The sequence below is a fragment of the Sus scrofa genome, chromosome 4, assembly GCF_054392235.1.
Source record: "Sus scrofa isolate SSC_HxYL_T2T_F1_AM1 chromosome 4, Sscrofa_HxYL_maternal_Yorkshire_Landrace_v2.0, whole genome shotgun sequence".
Lineage (NCBI taxonomy): Eukaryota > Metazoa > Chordata > Mammalia > Artiodactyla > Suidae > Sus > Sus scrofa.
Genome location: NC_139386.1, coordinates 32,905,802 through 32,933,788, shown reverse-complemented (window position 1 = coordinate 32,933,788; position 27,987 = coordinate 32,905,802). Strand labels below are relative to the sequence as shown.

Genomic DNA, 27,987 nt, shown 5'->3' with positions numbered 1-27,987 from the left:
ATGGGTTGCATTTACTGGGTACCAAACCTCCGGGGCATTTTGATGTGCTTATCCAAACTCCCCTCCTTAGACCTCAACAGGAAGGAGCTCAGGCAAGTCTTTTATTTAAGGAGGGAATATGAAGAACAGGGTTTGGTGAAGAAATCCAGGCCACATTTACCAGTGATGGGAAAGGCAGATTGGAACACCAGCCCTGGGCTGAGCTACAAAATAAGAGAGAAGGCACTCGGTCCTCTCACTGCGAAAAAATCTTGGTGTCTTTTGGTGACATACTGTTTTCAGCACAAAAACAAAGGGGAATAATATTAGATCTGTTGCTTGTTAAGAAAACATGTGCCTCTTACAGGACAAAATTGCAGTCATATATCTTATTTAATTGTTATTAGATTTTATTGCCGAATGTTCAAATTTTAATGTCTCCATAAATCTGCTTCTCACTTGCAGAGAAATCTCTTTATTAAGAACACACTGTAAGGATGAAGGCAAGAGAAGGGAAAAATGAATCTAAAATATGCATTATTAATTTTTTAGGAAGCAAGCAACATGGTGCCTCATAAAGAATATTAGAAAAAAAATAAAACTGCTGGGATTTCTGATTTGCTTTAGACAGAAACCTGCTGATTGGAGAAACACGCTTACAGGGTCAACTATTTTGTTGCAAAAAAATGAGCAGATAGAAATGGGTTTGCGATACACAAATCAGGTCTTAACAGTCACTGTCAGAAAGTGTGATTTTTGTTTCCAGCATTCTGTCACATATCCCAGAACCGTGGAATCTAGGAACAACGCGGGGGGCGGGGGGGGGGGTGCAGAGAGATCTGGTTTGAATTCCGCTGTGCCACCTCCTCTCTGCATGATCCCTGACACATTTCAGCAAGTGCTGGAGTCTCAGTTTCCACTGTGTGAAATGCAAAGAACACCCATCTCCTGAGGCTTCAGGAGACGGATAGTGCTCCTAGGACATAACAGACCATTAATACCTATTAGTGTACCAATTACTCAGATAATGGTTTGGGGTCAAATCCAAAGCCATGACAAAGAAAGCAAATGGGGACACACCTAGGAGGAGAGGCTGCATGTCCTGATCTGCTCTGGGGCTGGGGGTTCTGCCCACTGTCCGGCTCACTGCTGGCTGAGCTTGTCCTCCAGCCCAGGCAGTGAAGCAAGGTCTGCCTCACACTGGCAGCACTGGGGTGGGGGAGGTTCAGGAACACAGAAGCCCATCAGTGATTTCTGGGGGTCAGAGAGGTGTCGCAGTGAACCGGGCTCCAGTTCTGAAAGGAAGCAAGCCTGCAGGAGAAAAGAACTCGGTTCTTTTGCCAGTCCCCATTCTAATGACCATTTATTCCAGTTCCCTTTCCTCCAGACATAATAACACCCTCTTAGGGAGGATCTTGAATCTCTGATAAGGCTAGCTCACATGGCAATGACTCTTCTTCAACACAATTTCTCACCATATCTCTTTTCTGAGCTGAACTTTCCCATTTAGATTAGGTGCCAGGAGCTAATTTCCACAGGTTTGTTTCTAACCTGCCTATTTCCCCATCTCATTTCTGCCCTATATTAGCCACCTCGTTCAGCCTGAACCCAATAGAGAATCATTTCCTCATCTCAGGTTGCTCAGTTCATGCTCTCCAGCCAATGCTCAGACTCCTTTCTCACATTATGAGTGTTAAGTCCCTGCCTCGAAAAGCATTAAGCTACCCACAAATCCAGCCCCAAAATATTTGATGTGAGAAGGGATTTATTTGAGAGTGTTTAAAAATTGATTGATGTCTTCATTAAAATTCCATACATATGGTATAATGCTCATTAGGTATTTTCATATCAATCAAGATACCTCAAATTTATTTCATATCTTTCCAAATGAACCCAAGGATCTCTGAGTGCATCCCAGACTGAAATCTGCATGACTGACAGGCTGGTAGCAGCCCCATAGCCCCTTCACTTTAATTATGTCAGATCTGGGGGAAAAAGATGATTAACCAGTGACAAAATATTCTCATTTTCCTTGTAAGATTCTCAGGAGAGAACCGCTCAGAGGGTAGGAGCAAGAGAAGGAAGGTACAGTGAGTTTCTACCCTCTGAATGGCCTCCCCAGTGCTACATTCAAGTCTTGATGTCTGTGGCTTGCTTTCTTGTCTGTAAAATTAGAGCACAGAAAATGGATGACTATCAAAAAGTGATGTTATGTAACATAGTTTGTTGAAATTTCAGCCTGTCCATCAATCCAAGGTTTGTTTCCAGTCATAAGACCCATGACACAGTATTGCTGCTTTTATCAGTTAACAATCACTGCCTAACAAAGCAGTACAGAATTCAAGGGCTTAAAGTAAATAAGCATTTCTTACTGCTCAAGTACCTGTGATCAGGTGGTGCCTGGGGACTGGCCAGGCTGGAGGTCCTTCTTCATACATCTGGCAGTTGACTGACCAGCTATTGGCTGAGTTGATGGAACAGACTGGTCATGGACCTCTCATCATTCTGCAGCCCAGCCTGGTACCACAGGCTGAATGACCCCCTGAGCCCTGCCCAAAGATGTCCACCTCCTAATGTCCAGAACCTATTACTGTCTTACCTTTCATGGTAAAAAGGGACTCCACATATGTGCTTGAGTTTAGGATCCTAAGATGGAGAGATTACCCTGGATGACCTGGGTGACCTCGGTATAGCACAGGGGTCCTTATAAGAGGGGAGGCAGGGGGATTTGAATCATGAGAGAAGATATAAGGATGGAAGCAGAGATCAGAGAGAAAAAGAAGAGGCAACACTGCTATCTTTGAGATGGAGGACAGTCCTTGAGCCAAGGAATATAAGCAGGCTCTAGAAGCTGGAAAGGCAAACAAATAGATTTTTTTCCCTAGAACCTCCAGAAGGAACTCAGCCCTCTGGGCCCATTTTAGACTTTTGACCTCCAGAACTCTAAGAGACTAAAGATGTGTTTCTATAGGCCACTAAATTTACAGAAAGTTACTACTGCAGCAATAGAGGCTAATACATGTGGACTTGTTAAAAACTTAGTAGTAGGGTTCTAAGAGAAAGGCAGGAGTGAATCAAGACCCAAGATACCCAGAATAGGTATATTGTCATTTATGCCATATTCTATTGGCCATTAATGTCACAAAGACATCCCAACTTCAAGAGTTGGAGAAAGGAACCCCACTGACTGATGAATTCTATTTCTCTCACTTCTTGTTGGGAGAAACTGTGAAGTCACTGTGCAAGGAGGTGTTGAAACAGAGCAGGACCCTGCGGGGCCTTCCCAGGGACAGACCTCGCTGTCCCCCACCTCTTGTTTGTAGAAAAGCTTTAGCCCCCTAGGCCTTCCCTGAGTTCCAAAGAAATTAGAAAAGTGAGCAAATGCAGAAAGAAAGGAATGCAGTCAAGCAAGACAAAATAATAATAGTTCAACCAAAAAAAAAAAAAAAAAAAAGAGTTTCCACTGTAGCTCAGCAGAAATGAACCCGATTAGTATCCATGAGGATGTGGGTTCAATCCCTGGCCTCAATCAGTGGGTTAGGATCCAGCATTGCTATGAGCTGTGGTGTAGATGGCAGATTTGGCTCAGATCCCACATTGCTATGGCTGTAGCATAGGCTGGCAGCTGCAGCTCCAATTAGACCCCCAGCCTAGGAACCTCCATATGCTGCAGAAACAGCCTGAAAAAGCCAAAAAAAAAATATTGTTTAGCCATAAAACAAAGTCAAGGACCTTTAGTTCCTTCTCAAGGGCTGTGGATAATATCCTGAGACATATCCTTGAGTTGTTTTGCAGGTATTAAAACCCCTACCAGGTGGAAGAAGTTAACTGCATGCTGACCATAAGCATGTAGACTCCAGACTGGTTGGAACCAGAGTGTTGATAATGTTAACTCCTGAAACATCACCCCATTACCTCACCAACCACCAATTAGAAGGACGTACATGAGCTTTGGACACCATGCAACCCTCTCCCTCACTTTGCCTTTAAAATCCCTTCTCCGAAAGCCATTGGGAGGTTCAGGTCTTTTGAGCAAGAGCTGCCCATTCTCCTTCCTTGGCCCCACACTCGGGGTCTTGCAATAAACTCTGTACTTCCCTTCATCATAACCAGGAGTCAGTAAACTGGCTTTATCGTGTGAGGGCAAGTAGACCCAAGTTTGGTTATTAACAGTGTAGGGACTGAGAAGATTAAGAATTATGGTCATTTTTTGCAATCTGCCCCTTACAAAGTGACAGAAGACACTCAAACACAATGCCTGACCCTGGTTTCTTTTTTTATTTCCAGGGACACTGGAAGCATGGGGGTCTGGACCTCAGGCACTGATATCTTGCTAAGTGTCTGGAGTATGTATGTGTCTCCAAGAAGCCCTGGATGGATAGACTTTACCCAACATTTGGGAGTTTGTTGTTTAGTTGCTTTCATTTCCATGGGCCTCCTCTCTGGAGCCTTCTACTGGTTTCTGTCCTCATTCATAGTCTTTACCGCCTCCTGGATGGTCACATGTGCCCTGCTGTGCTGCTCCAAGCATGCACGATGCTTCATTTTGCTTTTCTTCCTCTCATGTGGCCTGCGTGAAGGCAGGAATGCTCTGATTGCCACTGGCACGGGGATAGTAATCTTTGGACACATAGAGAACATTTTTCACAACTTTAAAGGTCTCCTGGACAGTATGACTTGCAACCTCAAGGCAAAGAGCTTTTCCATCCATTTTCCATTTTTGAAAAAATATATTGAAGCAATCCGGTGGATGTACGGCCTGGCCACTCACTTAAGTCTCTTTGATGATCTTGTTTCTTGGAACCAGACCCTGGCGGTCTCTTTCTTCAGTCCCAGCCAAGCCCTGGACGCACAGCTCAATAACACTACAGACAAAGCCCTGGGTGTCTTATACCAGATAGTGACGGCGACAGAGGTGGTATCCTCCATGGGGCAACAGCTACTTGCCCTCATGGGGCTTCTGCTGGTGCTCCTGGGCACTGGCCTCTTCATGAAGCGATATTTGGACCCTTGTGGTTGGAAGTTTGAAAACATCTACATCACCAAACAATTTGTTCGGTTTGACGAAAGGGAGAGGCATGAACAGAGGCCCTGTGTCCTCCCGCTGAATAAGCAGGAAAGGAAGAAGTACGTTGTCATTCCGTCTTTCTGGCTGACTCCTAAAGACAAGAAAAACCTGGGGCTCTATTTCCTCCCAGTACTTACCCATCTCTGCATCTGGGTGCTGTTTGCAGCCATAGATTATCTGCTGTATTGGCTCATTTTCTCCGTGAGCAAACATTTCCAAAGCTTGCCAGGGCTCGAGGTTCACCTGAAGCTGCACAGAGAGGTAGGCGCTCATGGGCCCGTCTCATTACGCATCCCAATTGTCTGCTGGTCTGTTTGCAAAGGATCATGAACCTCAGGGTCATGTCTTATTCATTTCCAGATCCCTCCACCTGGCATGGGGCCTGGCATGTAGGAAGAGCTCTCAAAACATTAGTTGCATCAAGTTGACATCCCAGTGTTGGGGAATGGTATCATTCTGAACATCTTTGGTCACTGCATCTGTTTCCTGTGGCAGCTACTCCCTGTTGAGAAGACTGCGGTTTTTCTCACCTTTCCTCTTTTTCATTTTTCTATGGAAATTTACGATTATGTGGACATTTTGGAGGATCTGGATACTGTCAGATACTTGCCATTTTTTTTAAAAAAACCCAGATATTGTGAAACTGAGCTGGTGGGCCATGCACGTGTGGATCTAGTGTGTGCTTCCGTGTGAATGTGCATGCGTACTGTGTGCAGCTGTACGTGTGTGCGGGTGCACGTATGCATGTGTGTGTAATGTCATGCATGCTGGGTGGAGGGTATTAGCCTGGGCTGGCGAAAATGCCATCCACAGATTCCATGAGTCTGTCTTTCCCCTTCTCGTTATCAAGCTCCACTGGGTAGCTGCTGGCCTCAGAGGGGCAGGGCAGAAAGGGACCTATAAACCCTCCTTTGAAACCCTTCTTTCCTCCTGCTGCATCCATACTCTCCCTCCCCCTTTCTCCTGCTCAGCAGGTACTGTCTGGCCCCCGCCCCTCCTAATCCTGGGCTGTTTCTCAGGGTTGATTACTCTGAGCACTCTGCTTCCCCTGAAGACTCCAGTTAATTACCAGAAGTTGCTCTAGATATCTGGAGCAGAGTGGATAATGGAAGCAGTGTATCAAAGGAAAGGCAAACAAGCTTTTCAGACAGGCTTGATCCTGGGGGTGGGGTGAGGGTAGGGGCTAGTAAAAGGGCCTCTCCCCTCAACCCCCACAACCCACCTCCCCTCCTGCATTCCTTTTTGATCTTCCCTCCGTTCTTCTTTTCCTTGGTTCTCTTTTTGCTCCTTTCTGAGTTTTCTCACTCTCAGCCAGTACTCATGCCTGTTTTGTGAATTCTGACTGTTTGAAACAGAAGGGGGAAAAAGTGAGTTCTGCCTTCCAAAAAAGGCCCAGAAGCCTTCCAATGATGATGTCCTGACAAATACATTTTGGGGTGTTGCTGGGTCCTGAGGATGGAAAGATGTCTAGACCGTGATGGCTGCCATCGAGGGGCTCACGTCCTGGCGGGGGAGGTGGCCACACATACTCACAATGACAGCAGGGTGGTGGGCGCCGGAACAGATGTGAGTACGAGACTGCTGTGGGAGCTTGTCTCAGACTCTCCTGCTGAGCCTGGAGGCTGTGTCACTTCCCCGTGACTGGCAGTGCCCCGCCCTCATCCCAGGAGGCCCTTGGAGGTCCCTGAGCTCTCCATTGCCACAAATTTGCAAAGGAGAAGTTAAGCAAGAAAAGAAACCTTGCCTTAAGATTTCGCCAGTGTTTCTCTTCCACTTTCAGATAATTTTAAATAAAGACAGAAGATGAGAAATGATGTGAATGGACCTGGCTGGCAGGGTGGGCATTGTAGGTGAAAATGGCGAGTCACCACTTATTGAGCACCTACTATGCCCAGTGTTGGTCTACCTTAACTTTTCAAGTATGATACACCCATTACTCAATGCCATCTAGGCAAACTGTTTACTTGAGAGAGGTAAACAAATTTTAAAACATCTGGGTACCATTTAGTACAATGTTCAGTATTTTGGGAGCGTTCATTTGTCTTCCACACTATCTTCCACCGAGCCCATACCAACCTTTATGAAGCCCTGACTCCCAGCTGCAAAATTCCCCTTAGCTTCCTAGACTAAATAACTTCTTTCCAGGCCAGACACCCGCTGCTTTCTTAATGCAGAGTTTCTCATCACTGACTCAATCGATGTGTTTGTTTCTTCAACAGTATTAAAAAGAGCTCATGCCTTTGCTCTGGGGACTGAAATCTCTCTATTTAATTGTAGGCGAACTGTCTTTTTAATAAGAGAAAAGGAAAGGCAACACAAATGCTTTCTCCTGCCCAGCCACAGTGCTGGGTAAACTGCAGATTTGACTTGACATAAGTATAGAAGTCCCAGGTTTGGAGTTTCCAGAGTTTTCACAGGTCTTGGGGTAGATCCAAGGAGCACAGTGTTCTCTGGGTGTGGTTGGGTTCTTTGGAGAAATCATTTCCCTCCTGTGGGCCCCAGGGCTCCAGGCTCTGGAGTGATAATAACTTACTAAGTACTCCGGTCTGTAAGGTTAATGCTCCATCCCCAAGGTGCTTAATTTACACTGGGAGTAGTTTATTCATGGGCAGGATCTGGTCCATTAATTCCTGTTTTACCAAATTGGAAAACAAATCCACTGAGAGACTCTGTGACTTTCTCGGGTCAGGGAAAAGAAAAAGCTGAATCAGCACGTACTTCTCCTGCCTGTGGCTTGCTGGGAGGCTCAATGTCACCTGCCTTCTGGGTCAATTTGATGAGAGCAACTGGTTTATTCTCTGCCTTCAAGCAGGAAGGAATGCATTCCTCCTGGCATCCAAGAGAGATGAGAAAATGTCCCATTTTGAACCTTTCTATGTAGGAGTTTAGAGACACTTTCAGTAAATATACTACTCTAATATTCTTGCACCAAGAATAATCCCCCCACCACTACCACCTCAAACTCTAAGATTGGGAGTTCCCATCATGGTACAGGGGAAACGAATCTGACTAGGAAGCATAAGGTTGCAGGTTCAATCTCTGGCCTCGCTCAGTGGGTTAAGGATACAGCATTGCCATGAGCTGTGGTGTAGTTCGCAGATGCGGCTCGGATCTGGCGTTTCCGTGGCTCTGGCATAGGCCAGCAGCTACAGCTCCGATTAGACCCATAGCCTGGGAATCTCCATATATATGCCGTGGGTACAGCCCTAAAAAGACAAAAGCCAAAACAAAACAAACGAACAAAAAAAACCCTCTAAGGTTGACTTAGAACATAATTTTAATGTCTCCACATCTTTATGAGCTTCTGGTCTACTGACTGGGTGTTTGTCAAGATGGGGAGGCCATGACTGGGTCTTGAGTAGCTCTGCTCCAAAAAACTACCCCCTCCCCAGTTGAGCTAAAACCATCTTTCATTAGTCCCACATGCTCTGAAGAGCAGAAACAAGTGTTCCAAAGAAATGGGCTATGCAGTAAAAATTACTGGGACAACTGTTGGATGAAATTAAACAGACCTCTCTGCTTTCCTCTCAGAGCCCTCAACGGTCTCATGGGCACCATGTCTCTCTAAAGAAGGGACAGAGCAGACAAAGTTATCTGATATCCTTCTCTCAGGGAAATCTGAATTTCCACAAACCCGCTTTGGAAAACACTGCAATGGCTACTAATAAAATTCACCTCTTTTCCTTTACTCCAATCATAGCACATAAAAGGAGCTGCAATAGCTCCTTCAGCCAAAGCTCCCTGCCTATTTTAAAATAAATGCTACATGCTACAGGGCAGTATTGGGAAGACAAGGATGGAGTACCAAAGTGGCATGGATCTTGATGATTTCATTCTTTCATTTTAGGCACAAGGAACTCAAGACATCATCCATAATTCTTCTTTTAATATATCTCTGTTTGAACCTAACTGCATCCCTAAACCAAAGCTCTTTCTGGCTAAGATCTGGATTCCCCTCAGTATTATTCTTGTGATACTAGTGATGCTAGGACTCTTGTCCCCCTTCCTAATGCAACTTAAAATCCTGGTGTCAGCATCCTTCTACCCAAGTGTGCAGCAGGAACGTGTCTTATATCTACATGCAAAGATGCTGAAGAAAAGAACAAAGCAGCCAGTGGGAGGAGTCAAAAGGAAACAGTACTTTACAAAGGTAAGATACCAATGAGGGTATAACCTGTAATTAGGGAAATTTCGAGTTTGAAGGACAAATGGACAAATTTCAAAGCACTCTTCAACTTTACATAGGGGCTTATATCCCCAGCAATACATGGGATACTGGGGATGGGAGTGCGGGAGACAGTGATTAACAGGTTTTACAGATGTACCTGACCAAGTCCAAAAGATTCTACAACAATGCTAGTCCAGAAGATTCTACAAGATAGCCTTCAAAACACTGATTTCCTGTGAGATCCTGCTGTGTAGCACTTGGAACTATATATCTAGTCGTATAGAGCATGATAATGTGAGAAAAAAGAATGTATGCATGTATGTGTAACTGAGTCACCTTGCTGTACAGTAGAAAATTGACAGAACACTATAAGCCAGCTATAATGGAAAAAATAAAAATCATTATAAAATAAAAAAACACTGATTTCCTGTGAATACATTCAGTCATACTACAGAGAAACTAATGAAAAGGACCTGCCTAATGGCTATTAAAGGACAATAGCCACTAAGAGCTACTTTTCCAGGATAAATAAATAACAGAAGGCAAGTATCTACCAGAGTTTGGTAAACTCCAAAGAATTTGCTCATTTTCTAGCATTAAAAATATATATGATGAAATATATATGATATATGTATATATATACATGTATATAAAAACACACTTTCATACACATATAAAATGAATACTTGTCAAAGATTTCATTCAACTTATTACTTAATTAGAGAGGGAACAGGAAGAAATTCCAACCAATTCAAAAAAAAAAAATCAATTTAGCTCACACATATACATATAAGCCATCAGGAATACCAAAATGAATTTGCTTAATAGATACAAAACTGACTTTTTCCGCCAGGGTTAATGGGAGACTCAACTGTATTCTACTGGGAGAAATTCATTTGCATGCTCATGGACAAGACGCATTTGCATTGTGGCCAGCCGCTATCTACAACTTACAGAATTGAAAACTAGCTGGTAGATAAGGAAAGACCAAAATAATCCACAAAAATAAGCTTTTCTGGCCACTTCAAAGTCTTTTGAAAAGTTTATGTCAGCAGCATTTGAAATGACTCTAATTCTTATTCATCTACTTTTATGGCTCTTCAGATTCATTTCTGGCTTCCAGTCCTGAAAATGATTGGGAAGAAACAAATGGACACGGCCAGGGAAGACAATCCATGGAAGGCCGCAGGCAGCACCTCAGCACACCGCACCAGCAGTTCTGCTCAGGTTGGCTGACGGTGGTCATTATTCATGCCCAGCAGGAGATAACTGCTCTGCATGGCCCTTCAGCAGTTTGAGTTTGCAGGGCCAAACTATGTTTTTCCACAAGGGCCAAAGGGCTACCAGGTAAATGGTTAAGTTGTCTGTCTCACAAACAAGGCACTGATTTGGACTGTGTCTCAGTGTAATAGGATTACAACCAGGCCCTTCGTGGATGTGTCTCAGCACAGTGTAATATTCAAAGGAAAAACAGAAAAAAAAAAAAAAAAAAAAAGAAAGAAAGAAAGAAAAAATCAAGATCTCTACTACAGGCTCACAAGCAAGTATCAAGAACATACGTACATGAATCACACCAGTAAAATATCTTTGCCTTCTCTGCCCTTCTTTTTTCTTTTAATTTTCTTTTTTGTTTTTGTTTTTTAGGACTGCACCCGAAGCATACTGAGGCTCCCCGGTTAGGGATCGAATTGGAGCTGTAGCTGCCAGCCTATGCCACAGCCACAGTCCCAGCAACTCCAGATCTGAGCCACATCTGCAAGCTACTCCACAACTCAGAGCAACATGGGATCCTTAACCCACTGAGCGAGGCCAGGGATCAAATCTGCATCCTCATGGATGCTAGTCAGATTTATTTTCACTGAGCCACGATGGGAACTCCCCCTTCTCTGCCCTTCTTAAAATCCCTCATAGCTGTTTCCTAAACCCTGCAACTGTCTGTCCTCCCCCACTCCCTTATTCGAGAACTCCTTCCCAAACTCATCTCCATCAGCTCCTAATTTCTTCTCACCACTTCCTCTGCTCCTACTCTCCATTTTCCTGGATCTCTTTTGTTTTTCCTCTTCTACCAAATCCTCTAGCCCCAAGTATTTAGAGAACAGGCTTATTAAAATCATATGGAAGGCTTGCTACAACATGCACCTTGGGGCTCTTTTTCACTATATGAAATATATACTATACTGCACATGGGCCCATTTCCCCTATACTCAAAATACCTAAGAGGGAAAAATACTGTTATCTCTAAAGCACCAGAATGGGGAAGAAATAAAGAAACATTAAAAAAATTTTTAAAAATTTAACTTTTCATTTTGAAAATTTTTCAGACTTACAAAAAGTTGCGAAATAGTACAGCATTCCATTTAGCCATCACTCTTCATCCCCGAATGTTAACATCTTACACAACCATAGCACGACTGTCAAAACCAGGTAGATAATATTGAAAAATGTATCATGTACAAAATTCACTGGATTTTTACCAGTTGTCCCACTAATATTCCTTTTCAGATCCTTGATCCAATCCAGGTTCATGCATTGCATTTGGTTGGTCATGGTTCCTTAGTCCCGTCCCATCGGGGATAGTTCTTTAGTCTTTCTTTTTCTCTCATGACCTTGACGCTTCGAGAGAGTACTGTCAGTTATTTTGTAAAACGTCCCTAAATTTGGCATTGCCTGATGTTTCCTTGTAAGTAAACCCAAGTAATGTAGTTTTCGGCAACAATACTACAGAAGCACTGATGTGCTCGTCTCAGTCCATGAGATCAGAAGCGTGTGGTGCTGACATGTCCCACTACTAGTGAGGTTTACCTTTCTTCCCTTAGTTAAGATGGGGTCTGCAGATTCTTCCACTGTTGATGTTACTACTTTCCCTTTGTAATGAATAGGTATATTCCAGAGATATACTTTGGGACTATGCAAACATCCTGTTTCTCATCACAGATTTACCCTCTAATTTTAGCATCCATGGATGCAAAACAGTGCCAGTCAAACAGTGACTTTCAATTTTCATAATATCTTCTACATTTTTATTGAGGTACAATTTTTTTCTTTTTAGGGCCGCACCTGCAGGATATGGAAATTCCCAGACAGAGTTGAATCAGAGCTGCAGCTGCCAGCCTATACCACAGCCACAGCAATGCCAGATCCAAGCCGTGCCTTTGATCTACACCACAGCTCACAGCAACCCCGGATCCTCATCACACTGAGCAAGGCCAGGAATCGAACCCGCATCCTTATGGATACTAGTCGGGTTCTTAACCTGCTGAGCCACAAAGGGAACTTCCTAACTTCTGCATTTTTAAATTGAAATTCTACACCCACCCCAGAAAGAAACATTTTTTTGAAGACCAAACTTTGTTTTTGGCACCAGAGTAGACATTTTACACAGACAATCTCATTTATATTTCATGACCATCCTGTAAGGTAGACAGTATTATTTCTGTTTTACAGATGGGAAAACTCATCCACAGAGACCCTAACTTAACTGGCTTGGGCTGGGCTTGGGAGTTGGTATGTTTAAAGGTGATTCTAATGATCAGCCAGCATTGAGAACCATCATTCCAGGCAGGTGTTCAGAATTGCAGGGCTTTGAATACCAGTCTTCAAAAATGAAATTTTCTAGCAGAAGGAGCCTATATTAGAAATGCGTCTGAGTCAGCATTCCCCAAAGTGCGTTCCTCAGACCACTAATCCCTTAGTTGTTCCATAAAAAGAGTTACATGTTGTTAATAAATCCATACCATCTGCCTTCCAACCTTGAAGATTCATAAAGCATATTGGCATACTTTTAAAACTTTGAGAAACCCTATAATAAAGAAATTTCTTTTAATCTCTCTCTGTCTTTTTTTTTTTTTTTTTTTTTTGTCTATTTTAGGGTCATACCCGAGGCATATGGAAGCTCCCAGGCTTGGGGTCAAATCAGAGCTGTAGTTGCCTGCCATAGCCGCAGCCACAGCCACAGCAATGTGGGCTCTGAGCTGAGTCTGAGACTACACCATGGCTCACAGCAATGTCAGATCCTTAACTCACTGAGCGAGGCCAGGGATTAAACCCTCGTCCTCATGGATACTAGTCAGGTTCATTATCACTGAGCCATGATGGGAACTCCTCTTTTAATCTTGTTCTACTCGATTTTTTTCAAATTATTTAACCATGGAATAATTTTACCTATAATAACTGTTAACAGCAAGGACCAAATCTACAGCCATACTCTGGTAAATGCTGATTTAATTGTTACAACTTTCGACTGAAAAAGTTCAGAAAATGAAGCTGCATTTGTAGTTTTGGCTTATTTAAATATACGGATGATTTTCTGCTTTATTGTATTTTCTAAACATGCAAGTGTATATATTAATAAACTGATAAACTGATTTCTTTTACTCATTTTGCATTTATTGCTCCTATAAGAGAGGGAATCTATCCCACTAATTAAAGCAAAGAATCAACTGCTCAAGTTTTACAGAAAATTGGGTCCTTTGGCCTTTCTGATTTCTAATAATTAACTAACTTACTTATTTACCTAAAAATATCACCAACATCTACAGGAACTATTTGAAGAGGACACAGAGAAGGTGCTGGTAATGCCCAGACAGTTCATCTTGACCCTGCCTTTGAGATGTTTCCAATCTAGTCAGGAAGACAGGTAGATGCTTAGACAATAAATAACAATATGGGGTAGCTTTGGGGAAGTGCCAAGGGCACAGAACAGGCAGTGCCTTTTGGGAACCATGGCCAGTCTCTGCCTTTGTCTCTCTGAATGTCTGGTTTACCCCTCTTCTCTATGAAATGAGCACTAGAGGGGTTGGTAAAGGGGTCTTAATTTCCTTGAAGCTTAACTATCTTTCTGAAGTAGCAAAATCTCTGTTGTTTCCAACAGATCTTGACTTTGGACAGTTTGTGAGACTCCAGAGAGTATCCTGCTGTCTTTATCTGTTAGGTGTGCTTGCCCTTACTTTGAAGTTCTTGTCCCTATTGGAAGGACAGACTGGCAGAGAGGTGCTGTCACTAAAGGCAATTTTGATCTTGAAAACAAGATTTAGACTTGCTCATTAGGGCCAATCTAATGTAGGACATAAATTGCTTATTTAACTGCAGCTTATCCACTTTAAGATTTAAATAAATGGTTAGTTAAATTTCTTGAAACATCTACTGTGAAGTATGCTCTGTTAATCTTGCAGTGGCAGGAAGATATTGCCCCAGGTAATTTAATAGAACTTCCTTTCACCTCTAATTTTAATGGCATATAAAAGTATATTGCCTTATATTCTAAGTCACTATTTCTCATCTCACAAATCCCAACTCGATGGCCATATTTTGTTAGAAGTGTCATTATGATGTCCTCATCGACTCCATATTTGTTGCCTGTTACAGTTCCCTTTGACAATAAGATATAGCAATCTTGAACACCTTCACAGTAAGAGATGTCTTATGCTCTTCTAGTCAGGATGTTAAACATTATCTTATCTTTCCTCTTGCTTTCACTGGTAAAACCTAATCAATCCTAATTTTAATCTGGGATATGGCAATATCTTCATATCATACATTTTTGTCTTAATGCACCCGAGAAAGAAATAAAAATATCTTAATCCTAAGGGAATGAAAACTAGCTTTTTCATCAAAAGTCAGTAATACTGAGAAAGACCACTGAAGTCAATTCATTTATTTTGTTTTGTTATTTTATTTATTTTTCTTGCAATTAAAACAAAATAAGTTTTAATGATTAGGTTAATTAATTTACTTTAAGTATACACATTAGAATTAATCTTATGCAAATGATCAGAGTTACCAATCCCTCACACTGCCTCCAAGTAAGAAACTTTACTGTTTTCAAAAAGATACTGGGTACTATTTATTTAAAAGAAATTTTTGTGTATGGGGTTAAAGAGTGTTCTAATTTCATTCTTTTACATGTAGCTTTCCAGTTTTCCCAGTACCACTTATTGAAGAGACTGTTTTTCTTCCACTGTATGTTCTTGCCTCCTTTGTCATAGATTACTTGAACATAGGTGGTTGAGTTTATTTCTGGGCTTTCTATCCTGTTCCCATTGATTTCTATTTCTGTTTTTATGCCAGTACCACATTGTTTTGATAATTGTAGCTTTGTAGTATTGTGTGAAGGCAGGGAGCCTGATTTCACCATACACAAAAATAAACTCAAAATGAATTAAAGATCTAAATAGAAGGCCAGATAGTACAGAATTCCTAGAGGAAAACATAGGCAGAATGCTCTTTGGCATAAATCACAGTAATATCTTGTTTGATCAACTCCTAAAATAGGGGCAGTAAAGACAAAAATAAACCAACAGGACCTAATTAAACTCAAAAGCTTTTGCACAGCAAAGGAAATCACTAAGAAAACAAAAAGTCAACCCACAGAATGGGAGAAAATATTTGCAAATGATGCAATAGACAAAGGCCTAATCTTCAAAATATACAAACAGTTCATACAACTCAACAACAAAAAAAACAAACAACCCAATTGAGAAATGGACAGAAGACCTCAATTGACATTTTTCCAAAGAAGACATCTGGCTGGCCAACAGGCACATGAACAAATGCTTAAGATCACGAATTATTAGAGAAATGCAAATCAAAACTACAATGAGGTGCCACCTCACACTGGTCAGAATGTCCATTATTAACAAGCCAACAAATAACAAATGCTGGAGAGGGCATGGAGAAAAGGATACCCTCCTTCTCCGTTGGTGAGAATGTAAATTGGTACAACCACTATGGAAAACAGTATGGAGGTACCTCGTAAAACTAAATATAGAGTTACCATGTGATCCAGCAATCACTCTCCAGGACAAAATACTCATTCAAACAGATAACATGCACCCATATGTTCACTGCAGCCCTATTCACAACAGCCAAGACATGGAAATAACCTAAATGTCCAACGACAGATGAATGGATTCAGAAGATGTGGTACATACTTACAATGCCATATATACTCAGCCATAAAAAAGATGAACTAATGCCATTTGCAGCAACATGGATGGAACTAGAGATTCTCATACTAAGGGAAGTAAGCCAGAAAGAAAAAGACAAATACCATATGATATCATTTATTTGTGGAAACTAAAATATGGCACAGATGATCCTACCTACAAAACTGAAACAGATCAGGGCCAAGCAGAGCAGACTTGTGGTTCCCAGGGCAGAGGGTGGAGAGAGTGGGATGGACAGGGAGTTTGGGGTCTTGGGATGCAAACTGTTACATTTGGCATGGATGGGCAATGGGGCTGTACTCTACAGCATGGGGAATTGTGTGTGATTGGATCACTTGGCCATATGACAGAAACTGAAGAAACATTGTAAATCAACTATACTTTAATAAAAAAAATATAAAAGGAAAATTTTAACATTACCCTAAAATCATAATCATTAAGCCTTATGGTAATGGAAGACTGGTGGTATGCATTTATATAAGTATTACACCAGAGAATTTATTAGGTAAGTTTTTAAAAAATATTATTTTCAAGGATGACTAATATCTTCTTACATTTACAAAAGTGCTTACAAAAATAAAACATTCCAAACTTGTTTTAAACGGTAAGCAAATTTGTTTAAAATTAATTATTGTAGAGATTTATTAATACTATAGTTGTCAAAGTTTGAGGGGGACCCTCAAAATATTAAAAAAAGATTTACTGGAGTAAAAACACTCATATCAGACAAGATAAACTTTAAAATAAAGAATTTGGAGTTACCATCGTGGCTCAGTGGTTAACAAATCCTACTAGGAACCATGAGGTTGCGGGTTCAATCCTTGGCCTTACTCAGTGGGTTAAGGATCTGGCATTGCCATGAGCTGTGGTGTAGGTTGCAGGAGCGGCACTGATCCTGAGTTGCTGTGGCTCTAGCGTAGGTAGGCCAGCGGCTACAGCTCTGATTCGATGCCTAGCCTGGGAACCACCATGCGCCTCGGGAGCGGCCCAAGAAATGGCAAAAAAGACAAAAAAAATAATAATAACAAAAAAATAAAGAATTTTATAAGAGACAAAAAAGGACACTATTTAATGAACAAAGGATCAATTCAAGAAGAAGATATACAATTATAAATACATATGCACCCAATATAGGAGCACTTCAACAATAGAAGGCAACTGCTAACACACACAAAAGGAGAAATCAACAGTAACACAATAATAGAGGTGACTTCTACCCCATTTACATCAATAGACAGATCATCCAAACAGAAAATCCATAGAGAAACACTTAAATGACCCATGAGACTGGATAAACTTAATTGATATCTATAGAACATTCCATCTAAAAGCAGAAGAATACACATTCTTCAAAAGTGCACATGGAGGAGTTCCCACCATAGTGCAGCAGAAACAAATCTGACTAGGAACCATGAGGTTGTGGGTTTGATCCCTGGCCTCGCTCAGTGGGTTAAGGATCTGGCGTTGCCATGAGCTGGGGTGCAGGTCACAGACGCAGCTCAGATCTGGTGTTGCTGTGGCTCTGGCATAGGCCAGCAGCAACAGATCCAATTCGACCCCTAGCCTGGGAACCTCCATATGCTGTGGAGGTGTGGCCCTAAAAAGACAAAAGACGACAACAACAACAAAAAGTGCACATGGAACATTCTCTGGGATAGATCACATCTTGGGCCACAAATCAAGCCTTAATAAATTTAAGAAAATTGAAATCATACCAGGCATTTTTTCAATCAACAAGCTATGAGACTGGGAATCAGATAAAAGAAAAAAAATTGCAAAAACCCACGTGAGCTAAACAATATGCTACTAAACAACCAATGGATCAGTGAGAAAATAAAAAAATACCTAGAAAAAAAAATGACAATGAAAACATGATGATCGAAAACTTCTGTGATACAGTAAAAGCAGTTCTAAGAGCAAAGTTCATAGCAACATAATCTCACCTCAAGAAACAAGAAGAATCTCAAACAAGCAACCTAACTTTACACCCAAAGCAACTAGAGAAATAAGAACAAACAGAACCCAAAGTTAGTAAAAGGAAAGAAGTCATAAAGATCAGAGTAGAAACAAATGAAATAGAGATGAAGAAAACCATAGAAAAGATCAATGAAAATAAGAGTTAGTTCTTTGAAAAGATCAACAAAATGGGTAAACTTTTAGCCAGAGCCACCAGGAGAAAAAAAGGGAGAGGGCTTAAATCAATAAAATTAGAAATGAAAAAAGAGAAATTACAATGGACACCACAGAAATATAAAGGATTATGAGAGAATACTAGACTATATGGCAATAAAATGTACAACTTAGAAGAAACAGACCAATTCTGACAAAGGTACAAACTTCTAAGACTGAACCAGGAAGAAATAGAAAATATGAATAGACAAATCACAAGACTGAAATTGAAACAGTGATTTAAAACCTTTCAAAAAAAAAAAAAAAAATCCAGGACCAGATGGCTTTAAAGGCAAATTCTATCAAATACTTAGAGAAGAGTTAACACCTATCCTCCTGAAATTCTTCCAAAATATTGCAAAGGAGGGAACATTTTATAAAGCCATTGTCACCCCGAGCTCATTCTATGAAGCCACTATCACCTTGATACCGAAATTAGAAATAGCGGAGTACCCATCATGGTTAAGGGGAAACTAATCTGACTAGCACTCATGAGGACACAGGTTTGATCCCTGGCCTTACACAGTGGGTTAAGGATCTGGTGTTGCCATGAGCTATGGCGTAGGTCACTGACACGGCTTGGATCTAGCATTGCTGTGGCTGTGGTGCAGGTTGGCAGCTGCAGCTCTGAATTGACCCCTGGCCTGGGAACCCCCATATGCCTCGAGTGTGGCCCTAAAAAGAAAAAAAAATCGGAAAAAGATTACCCCCCCCAAATTACAAGCCAATATCACTGATGAACATAGATGCAAAATCCTCAGCAAAATAGTAGTAAACTGAACCAGAAAGTATATGAAAAGGATCATACACCATGAGCAAGTTAAGATTTATCCCAGAGATACAAGGATCCTTCAACATCCGCAAATCAATCAAAGTGATAAACCACATTAACAAATTGAAGAATAAAATTCCTACGGTCATCTAAATAGATGCAGAAAAGATATTTTTACAAAATTCAATACTCATTTATAAAAACTTTCCAGAAAGTGGGCCTGGAAGGAAACTACCTCAAAATAATAAAGGCCATATATGACAAACACACGCTAACATTATTCCCGATGGTGAAAAGATGAAAGCTTTTCCCTAAGATCAGAAAGAAGTCAAGGATGCTCACTCTCACCACTTTTTTTTTTTTTTGCTATTTCTTGGGCTGCTCCCGCGGCATATGGAGGTTCCCAGGCTAGGGGTCAAATCAGAGCTGTAGCCACTGGCCTACGCCAGAGCCAAGCAACGCGGGATCCGAGCCGCATCTGCGACCTACACCACAGCTCACGGCAACGCCGGATCATTAACCCACTGAGCAAGAGCAGGGACCGAACCCACAACCTCATGGCTCCTAGTCGGATTCGTTAACCACTGCGCCAGGATGGGAACTCCACTCTCACCACTTTTATTCAACATGGTTTGGAAAGTCCTAGCTACAGCAATCAGAGAAGAAAAATAAATAAAAGGAATCCAAACTGGAAAAGAAGTAAAATTGTCACTGCTTGCAAATGACATGATACTATACATAGAAAATCCTAAAAATGATATTAGAAAAGTACTGGAGCGCATCAATGAATTCAGTACAGTTCCAGGATACAAAATTAATACACAGAAATCTCTTGCATTCCTATACACTAACAATGGTAGTGTACAGAAAGAGAAATTAAGGAAACTATCCCATTTACCATCACATCGAAGAGAATAAAGTACCTAGGTGTAAACCTATCTAAAGAGGCAGAACACCTCTACTCTGAAAATTATATGACACTAGATTAAGGAAATTGAAGATGATACAAAGAGATGGAAAGATATACCACCTTCTTGAATTGGAAATTATTATATTTTGACAATATAATACTGAGGCTATCTACACATTCAGTGCAAGACAACTTTTTGCAAATGGCACTTTTTGCAGATCTAAAACAAAAAATTTTTTAATTTATATGGAAACACAAAAGACCTGAATAGCCAAAGCAACCTTGAAAAAGAAAAACAGGGCTGGAGGAATTAGGTTCCCTGACTTCAGACTATACAACAAAGCTACAATTATTAAAATAGTATAGTACCAGCATGAAAACAGAAATATAGATCAGTGAATGCCCCAAAATAAACCTACATACCTATGGTCAATTAATTTTTGCCAAAAGAGGCAAGAATATACAATGGATAAAGTTTCTTCATTAAGTGGTGCTGGGAAATCTGGACAACTACATATAAAAGAATGAAATTACAACATTCTCTTACACCATACACAAAAATAAACTCAAAATGGATTAAAGACCTAAATGTAAGACTGGCTACTATAAAACTAGAGGAAGTCATAGGCAGAAAACTCTTTGACATAAATTACAGAAGTATCTTTCTTGAACTACCTTCTAGAGTAATGAAAATAAAAATGAAAATAAACAAATGGGACCTAAGTAAACTTAAAAGCTTTTGTACAGCAAAGGAAACCATAAAAAAGAAAAGAAAAGACAACTGCAGAATGGGAGAAAATGCTTGCAAACAAAGCAAATGACAAGGGATTGATCTCCAAAATATACAGACATTTCATACAGCTTTATATATAAAAAAAAACAACACAAATAATCCTATTAAAAATAGAGGAAATAGACATTTCTGGAGTTCCCATTGCAGCTCAGCAGTAACGAAACCAACTAGTATCCATGAGGCTATGGGTACTATCCCTGGCTCCATTCAGTTGGTTAAGAATCCGGCTGCAGTTTCGATTTGACCCCTAGCCTAGGAACTTCCATATGCTGCAAGTGCAGCCCTTAAAAGACCAAAAAGAAAGAAAGAAAGAAAAAGAAAGAAAGGAAGGAAGGAAGGAAGGAAGGAAGGAAGGAAGGAAGGAAGGAAGGAAGAAAGAAAGAAAGAAAGAAAGAAAGAAAGAAAGAAAGAAAGAAAGAAAGAAAGAAAGAAAGAAAGATAGGAATAGACATTTCTCCAAAGAACACAGATAGCTAAAAAGCACATGAAAAGATGCTCAACATCACTAAGTACTAGAGAAATGGAAATCAGAACTATAATGAGGTATCACCACACACCAGTCAGAATGGTCATCATCAAAAAGTCTACAGATAATAAATGCTGGAGAGGGTGTGGAAAAAAAGGATTCCTCCCACATTATTGGTAGGAATGTAAATTGGTGCAACCACTAGGAGAACAGTATGGAGGTTCCTTAAAAAACTAAATATAGAACTACCATATGATCCAGTGATCTCACTCCTGGGCATCTGTCTGGAGAAAAACATAATAAAAGATAAATGCACTCCAATGTTCATTGCAGCACTATTTACAACAGCCAAGGCATGAAAGCAACCTAAATGCCCATCAACAGAAGAATGGATAAATAAGATATTAATTGGCCATAAAAAAATAATGAAATAATGCCATTTCCACAACAACATGGATGGACCTAGAAATTATCATATTAAATGATGTAAGTCAAAGAAAGACAAATATCATATGAGGTCACTAATATTTGGAATCTAATAGAAAATGATACAAAAGAACTTATTCACAAAACAGAAACAAACTCAAAGACTCAAGGCCAAACTTATGGTTACCAAAGGGGAAACTTTGGAGGTTGGGATTAACATATACAAACTACAATGTACAAAATAGAATTTAAAAAAAGAACTTAAGCACAGGGAAATCTACTCAATACTGTGTTATAAGCTATATAGGAAAAAGATTCTGAAAAGGAATGGATATATGCATATGTATAACTGATTCACTTTGCTGTACATCTGAAATTAACACAACATTGAAGGTCAACTATACTCCAAAAGAATATTTTTTTGCCTTTTTTTTTTTTTTTTTTTTTTTTTAAGGGCCACACCTGTAGCATATGGAAGTTCCGGGCTGGGGGTTGAATCAGAGCTGCAGCTGCCAGCCTGTGCCACAGCAACTCAGGATCCAAGCAGTGGCTGTGACCTACACAGCTCATGGCAATGCCAGATCCTTAACCCACTGAGTGAGGCAAGGGGTGGAACCTTCATCCTCATGGATACCAGTTAGGTTCATTACCTCTGAGCCACAATGGGAATTCCAAGTCCAATAAAATTTTTTTAAAATACACAAAAAAACAGAGGTCCACAGAAGGGGGGGGCAGCTTTACAAAGATTTCCATATGATTATGGTAAATGCATGCAGAGCTTTTGTTCTTTTTTTTTTTTTTTTTTCTTTTTACAGTAGTACCTGCAGCATATGAAAGTTGCCAGGCTAGAGGTGAGTTGGAGCTGCAGCTGCAGGTCACAGCCACAGTAACAGTGGATCTGAGCTGCATCTATCTGTGACCTACAACACAGCTTGCAGCAACATTGGATCCTTAACCTACTGATAGGGACCAGGGACCAAACTTGCATCCTCATGGACACTATGTCATGTTCTTGACCTGCTGGGCCATGATGGGAACTCCAGAACTTCATTCTTTTAAATAAGATGACAAGTTAATTGTTTGTTCTTAATACTCTATCATGGGGAAATACTGACGTTTAGTAAGAAAGAATTGAAGAGATAGATATAAAATATCTATTTTGACAAGCACTGATTAGCAAAGTCAGTCCATGAACTACTGTAGGAGAGCACAAAAAATACAAGGAGGGTAACCCATGATTTTCGTAAATTTATTCATGACAGACGTTTTAGAAACTAATGCTGTCTTCGGTAGAGCTTATGCCCAGTTCTTTAAGAAAGATGTGTTGTTGTTGTTGTTGTTAAACAAATATTGTATTTTAAAATCACCATACAAGAAGATCAAAGTCAATACAGATTCTTAAAATGAACTGGACAGAGACTAGAGGATGGCAGAAATGAAAAAGCCAAAGATTACTGGAAAGATTGTGGAAGATTATTATTTAGAGTTTTCTAATGTGGTAGATTATCGTATATAAGAAGCCAGAGCTTCAGGCAGCAGCTTTTTAAGCATGCAAGTAAATACAGTCCTATGGGACTGCAAACCTCTGCCCCCTGGCCATCATCTCAAGGTGTCCCCTGGGCAGCAATCCTTAAAACTGGGGCTCCAGATGAGTGTATAAACTCCTGTTTAGGAGATACCTGCGAGCTACACGGCGGCAGGGAGGGCGCAAAGATGACCACACTAGCCTGCCTTCCTTGAGAGACCATCCCTGTCCAAAGGGCGCTAGCAGTGTGCCTGCCCCTCAGGTCAAAGCCCTAGGACCAGCGCAGAGGTCGCCCTTTCGGAAAGCCCAGGGCTGCCTCACACTGCATGTCTGTGCACTGCGTCGGGCGGTAGCCAGCCAAGAACCATCTCACAATTGCCACACTCCCACAGGACGCAGGAATGTAAGCCCCACTGGTCACTAGAGCCGGGCCATCAACGAGTGGCCGTAGCTGCAAAGACAAGGCGCCAGACGTGTATAAAAGCTCGAACGAGATCCCGGCCCCTGGAGTGGCGGAGGAAGAGAGATGATGGCGACAGCCTGGCGACCTGTCAGATCAGGTGCCCGGTCCCAGGCCAAGCCCAAGACCAGCGGGTGGCCCTCTCCCACACCAAGTCGCAGCACCCTGGGTCAGCACTGCACCCTGGCCTTGAGCTTTGGGGCGGGTGAGTCCCATTGCGAGCCCTTTAAGTGCCCGAGTCCATATAGCCTCCTGGGGCATGTGGTCAGTTTTCAAGCTAGATGTTTTGGGGACGCATCTCTCAGGTGCAGATCTTAAAAATGGGGGTACCAGATGTGAGGTTCAAACCTTTGCGCCTCAGTGAAAAGCTGTGGGTCTTCTCACAGGGGTGAAGAAGGTGATGAAGGCCGGGGCGGGGGGAGGGGTGGGGGGGGGGACCTGCGTCCCGGAACCCTCTTAACCTGCTTCAGATGCGGACCTTCTTTTGTTCACCAGATGCTACGAGTGGCTCGGCCAGTTTCTAGGATTTTTTTTAAGAAGAAGTTGTTCCACATGTAGTTGTAGACTTGGTGCGTCTGTGAGAGGAGGTGAGTTTAGTGTCCTCTTAGGTCACCATCTTGAAGCAGAAACTTGTAAATCTCTCTTTTTTACAAGTTAATGGAAATTGTTTGACCTTTCTTTTAAATTTTTATTTTATTTATTTATTTTATTTTTTTTAGGACTGCACCTGCAGCATATGGAAGTTCTCAGGCTAGGGGTCGAATGGGAGCTGCAGCTGTGGCAACTCAGGATCCAAACTGCATCTGCAACCTACACCGCAGCTCACAGCAGTACTGGATCTTTAACCCACTGAGCGAGGCCAAAGATGAAACCTGCATCCTCATGGATACTAGTCGGGTTTGTAACCTGCTGACCCTTGACGAGAACTCCTAAATTTTATTTTATATTGCAGTATAGTTAATTTACAGTGCTGTGTTTGTTTCACATGTATAGAAAAGTGATTCGGTTATACATATACACATATCCATTCTGAAAAGTTATTACAGTAACTTTTTCCCATATAAATTATTAGAGTATATTGAGTAGAGTTCCCTGGGCTACACAGTAGGTCCTTGTTGATTATCTATTTTATAAATATACAAACATCTCATGAAGCTCAATATCAAAAAAACAAACAACCCAATCAAAAAAATGGGCAGATCTAAATAGACATTTCTCCAAGAAGATACACAGGTGGCCAACAGGCACACGAAGATGCATAACATCACTAAGTATGAGAGAAATGCGAATCAAACCTACAAAGGTATCATCTTACACTGGTCAGAATGGCCATCATCAAAAAGTCTGTAAACAATAACTACTGAAGAGAGTGTGGAGGAAAGGAAACCCTCCACACTGTTGGTGAGAATGGAAAATGTTTTCGCCACTATAGAGAACAATGTGGAGGTTTCTTTAAAAACTAAAAATAGAGCTACCATATGATCCAGCAATCCCACCCCTGGGCATACATCCGGAGAAAACCATAATTCAAAAAGACAGGTGCACCCCAGTGTTCACCGCAACACTATTTACAATAGCCAAGACAAGGAAGCAACCTAAATGTCCACTGACAGGGGATTGGATAAACATGTGGTACATATGCACAACTGAATATTACTCAGACATAAAAGGAACAAAATAATGCCATTTGCAACAATCTGGATGGACCTAGAAATTATACTAAATGAAGTAAGTCAGACAGACAAAGACAGATATCCTATGATACCATTTATATGTGGAATCAAAAAAATGATAACAAATGAACTTATTTAGAAAACAGAAAGAGACTAACAGACAGAAAACAAACTTATGGTTATGGAAGGGGAAAGGGATAGAAGGGATAAATGAGGAGTTGGGGATATACGCACTACTGTATATAGTTATTTTATTAATTTATACTATGGAAGACAGAGGAACTGGTGAAAAAATGGCTGTGGATTGAGTGTAGTTATATATATATATTCCAAAGCCTGTTACATTAGGCTAATGTAAACCCGCCACAGTCGGGACGAAAGATTTAAATTAATGGGTGACTGAGATCACGAAACTTTCAGAGTTCAAGGTCCCTTTTGATTTTAATTGCTAATGGTTGCAGTGACATTTTTAAAAGTGGGAAAGGGCAGGGAGATGAATAACAGGGTAGAGGGGATAATATCCTTTTATGATCTAAATTTTGGGTATCTACGAACCTCACTTTTTAGTCAGAAAGCAGAAGTCAGAGTTTAATTTGTCATTTGAGGAACTTTTGCAGATGTCAATGGGAAGTAAATAGAACAATGATAGAAATAAAAGCATAACTCACCTTAGTAACTACAATTAAGGCAGAAAATGTTTGCACTGCTTTCCTGGACACTGAAGAAATACACAGTGTGGTGTGTGAGGTGCCCTCACCCCCGATAGGTTCCCAGGAGGACAGAGACAGACCCCCTTCCCCCCCAAATGTGGCTGTTCACCTTGGAAACCTGCTTCGGACACGGGTATGGCCCAGCCCAAGATCTACACCCTTTCTGGGAATGTGGATGCTCAAGTTCGGCAGCAAGAAACAATGGCCTGTGGAAAACAATTGCCTGCATAGATTAGCCACCTACAAGGATTAACTGCCCTCTGTCATGGGACTCGACCCCCTACCCCCTTGACTCTCCCCTCCTCCCTCTTCATTGTTCCTGCCACAAGTTCCAGCCATAAAGGTATAAGCCTAGCATCTCGTCACAGTCAGTGCTGGCACCATCTTGAGCCTAGCCCGTCCCCCTCTGATGCCTTAATAAATCTCTCTTGCTTTACCAGCTTGGTCTTGTGTGTTCCTCCTAACAGCCTCATTCAGCAAAGACAAGAAACGATGTGCTCACTGGTCACTGAGTGGGACCCAGGGAGAGGACAGGTTAGAGGAAGTAAGGGAGGACTAGCAAGGTCTGAGACAGAGATATAGACATTCACCCCCTCATTACCCAGAGTAGTTCCCAAAGCTGGCTTAGGATCAGAGTTACCTTCAGAGGTTAAAAAATCATGTAAAATCATGGATTCCCAAACTCAGATACAGTGACTAGAGAATCCTGGGAGAACCCTGAGAATCTGTCTTCCAAGGGTCTTCATGAGCAATTCAGATGATTAGGCAAATCGGTAAACACTGCTCTAGAGAATAGTCACAAACTTTAGAGATACTGTTGATTAAATAAAGATACATCTATGTGGTATTTATATAATTAGTTGTGTAGACATACATACAAGACTTCCATTCTATAGTTGCTGAAGGAACTATTAAATCCATCAAGTTTCTCCAATAATGCAAAAATGTTGATTGTCAAAAAATGTACTGTTCTCTCTTCTGTAGTCCAGCTTCCCCGAGCACCCAAAGGACAATTAAAACCTATGATGGCACCATGAATTAGACATGATCATAGCTAGTATTTAACTATTTATCAAATAAGACTTGGTAGCCAATGCTACTTTTTAATTCAACTATTTCAATTTAAGGGATGGTATGCAATATTTTAAAAAATTGAAGGCAACCTGGACTGTGACAATCACGTGGTATAGAAGAAAGAATAGAAATTTTTAGAATGGGGAAGGCTGGATTCAAATCCTAGTTCTGCTAATTACTAGTGACATGAACTTAGGCAACTTAGCTCTTATCTCTCTGACCCTCAGTTTTCTTATTTATAAAATGAGGCTTAAAAGAGCAATTTGATAACATCTTTTCAAGTTGAGTGGGGGTGTTTTTGTTTGTTAGTTTTTTGGTCAAGCCTGTGGCATGCGGAAGTTCCTGGGCCAGGGATATCAAACATGAGCCACAGCAGTGACCTGAGCCACAGTAATGATAATGCCAAATACTTAATCTGCTGAGCCACCAGGGAACTCCTGATAACATCTTTTTGAGAATTAAGTGGGATGACACATATAAATCTCCCCCAATGAGATAAATAAATGTTACCTGTTTCTCTTTCTTCTTTCCCATTCTTTCATACCCAAGCCCATTTTCTTTAACTTTTGAAATAGGGTCTGAAACAAAAAAACAAAAAAGAAAAGAAAAAAAGTTAAACAAAAAGAGAATTTCAAACAGGCTTGATATACAAAAGGGATTGGCAAAATTTTTCTGGGAAAGGACAGATAGTAAATATTTTAGACTTTGCAGCCACATGGATCTGTTGCAACACCTCACCTCCACCTCTTCGGGCAGGCTAGATTCAGTTTGCTGCTTGTTTGTGCAAATAAAGTTTTGTTGAAACATAGCCACAGCCATTCATTTACTAATTGTAGCCTGCCTGAACTGG

At 41.1% G+C, this 27,987-nt stretch overlaps 1 protein-coding gene and 1 long non-coding RNA gene across 5 annotated transcripts in view; one reads left to right on the top strand and one right to left on the bottom strand.

Moving 5' to 3' along the window:
• DCSTAMP (dendrocyte expressed seven transmembrane protein) overlaps positions 1-13,579 on the top strand; it is a 30,957-nt gene extending 17,378 nt beyond the window's left edge. Inside the window, exons 3-6 of one of the 4 annotated variants that reach the window (XR_014842793.1) lie at positions 4,267-5,308; positions 5,408-5,495; positions 8,895-9,197; positions 10,320-10,679. Coding sequence is in view for 3 of the 4 variants with exons in the window: in XM_021088629.2 (XP_020944288.2) it covers positions 4,280-5,308; positions 8,895-9,197; positions 10,320-10,451 (1,464 nt within the window). In the remaining variant the exon portion in view is untranslated. 4 annotated transcript variants of the gene reach the window in all.
• LOC100156960 (uncharacterized) overlaps positions 1-27,715 on the bottom strand; it is a 106,933-nt gene extending 79,218 nt beyond the window's left edge. The window contains exon 1 of the long non-coding RNA XR_014843535.1: positions 27,648-27,715. This is a non-coding gene — a long non-coding RNA (uncharacterized LOC100156960). The remainder of the gene's footprint in view (positions 1-27,647) is intronic.
• Between the last annotated feature and the right edge of the window lie 272 nt (positions 27,716-27,987).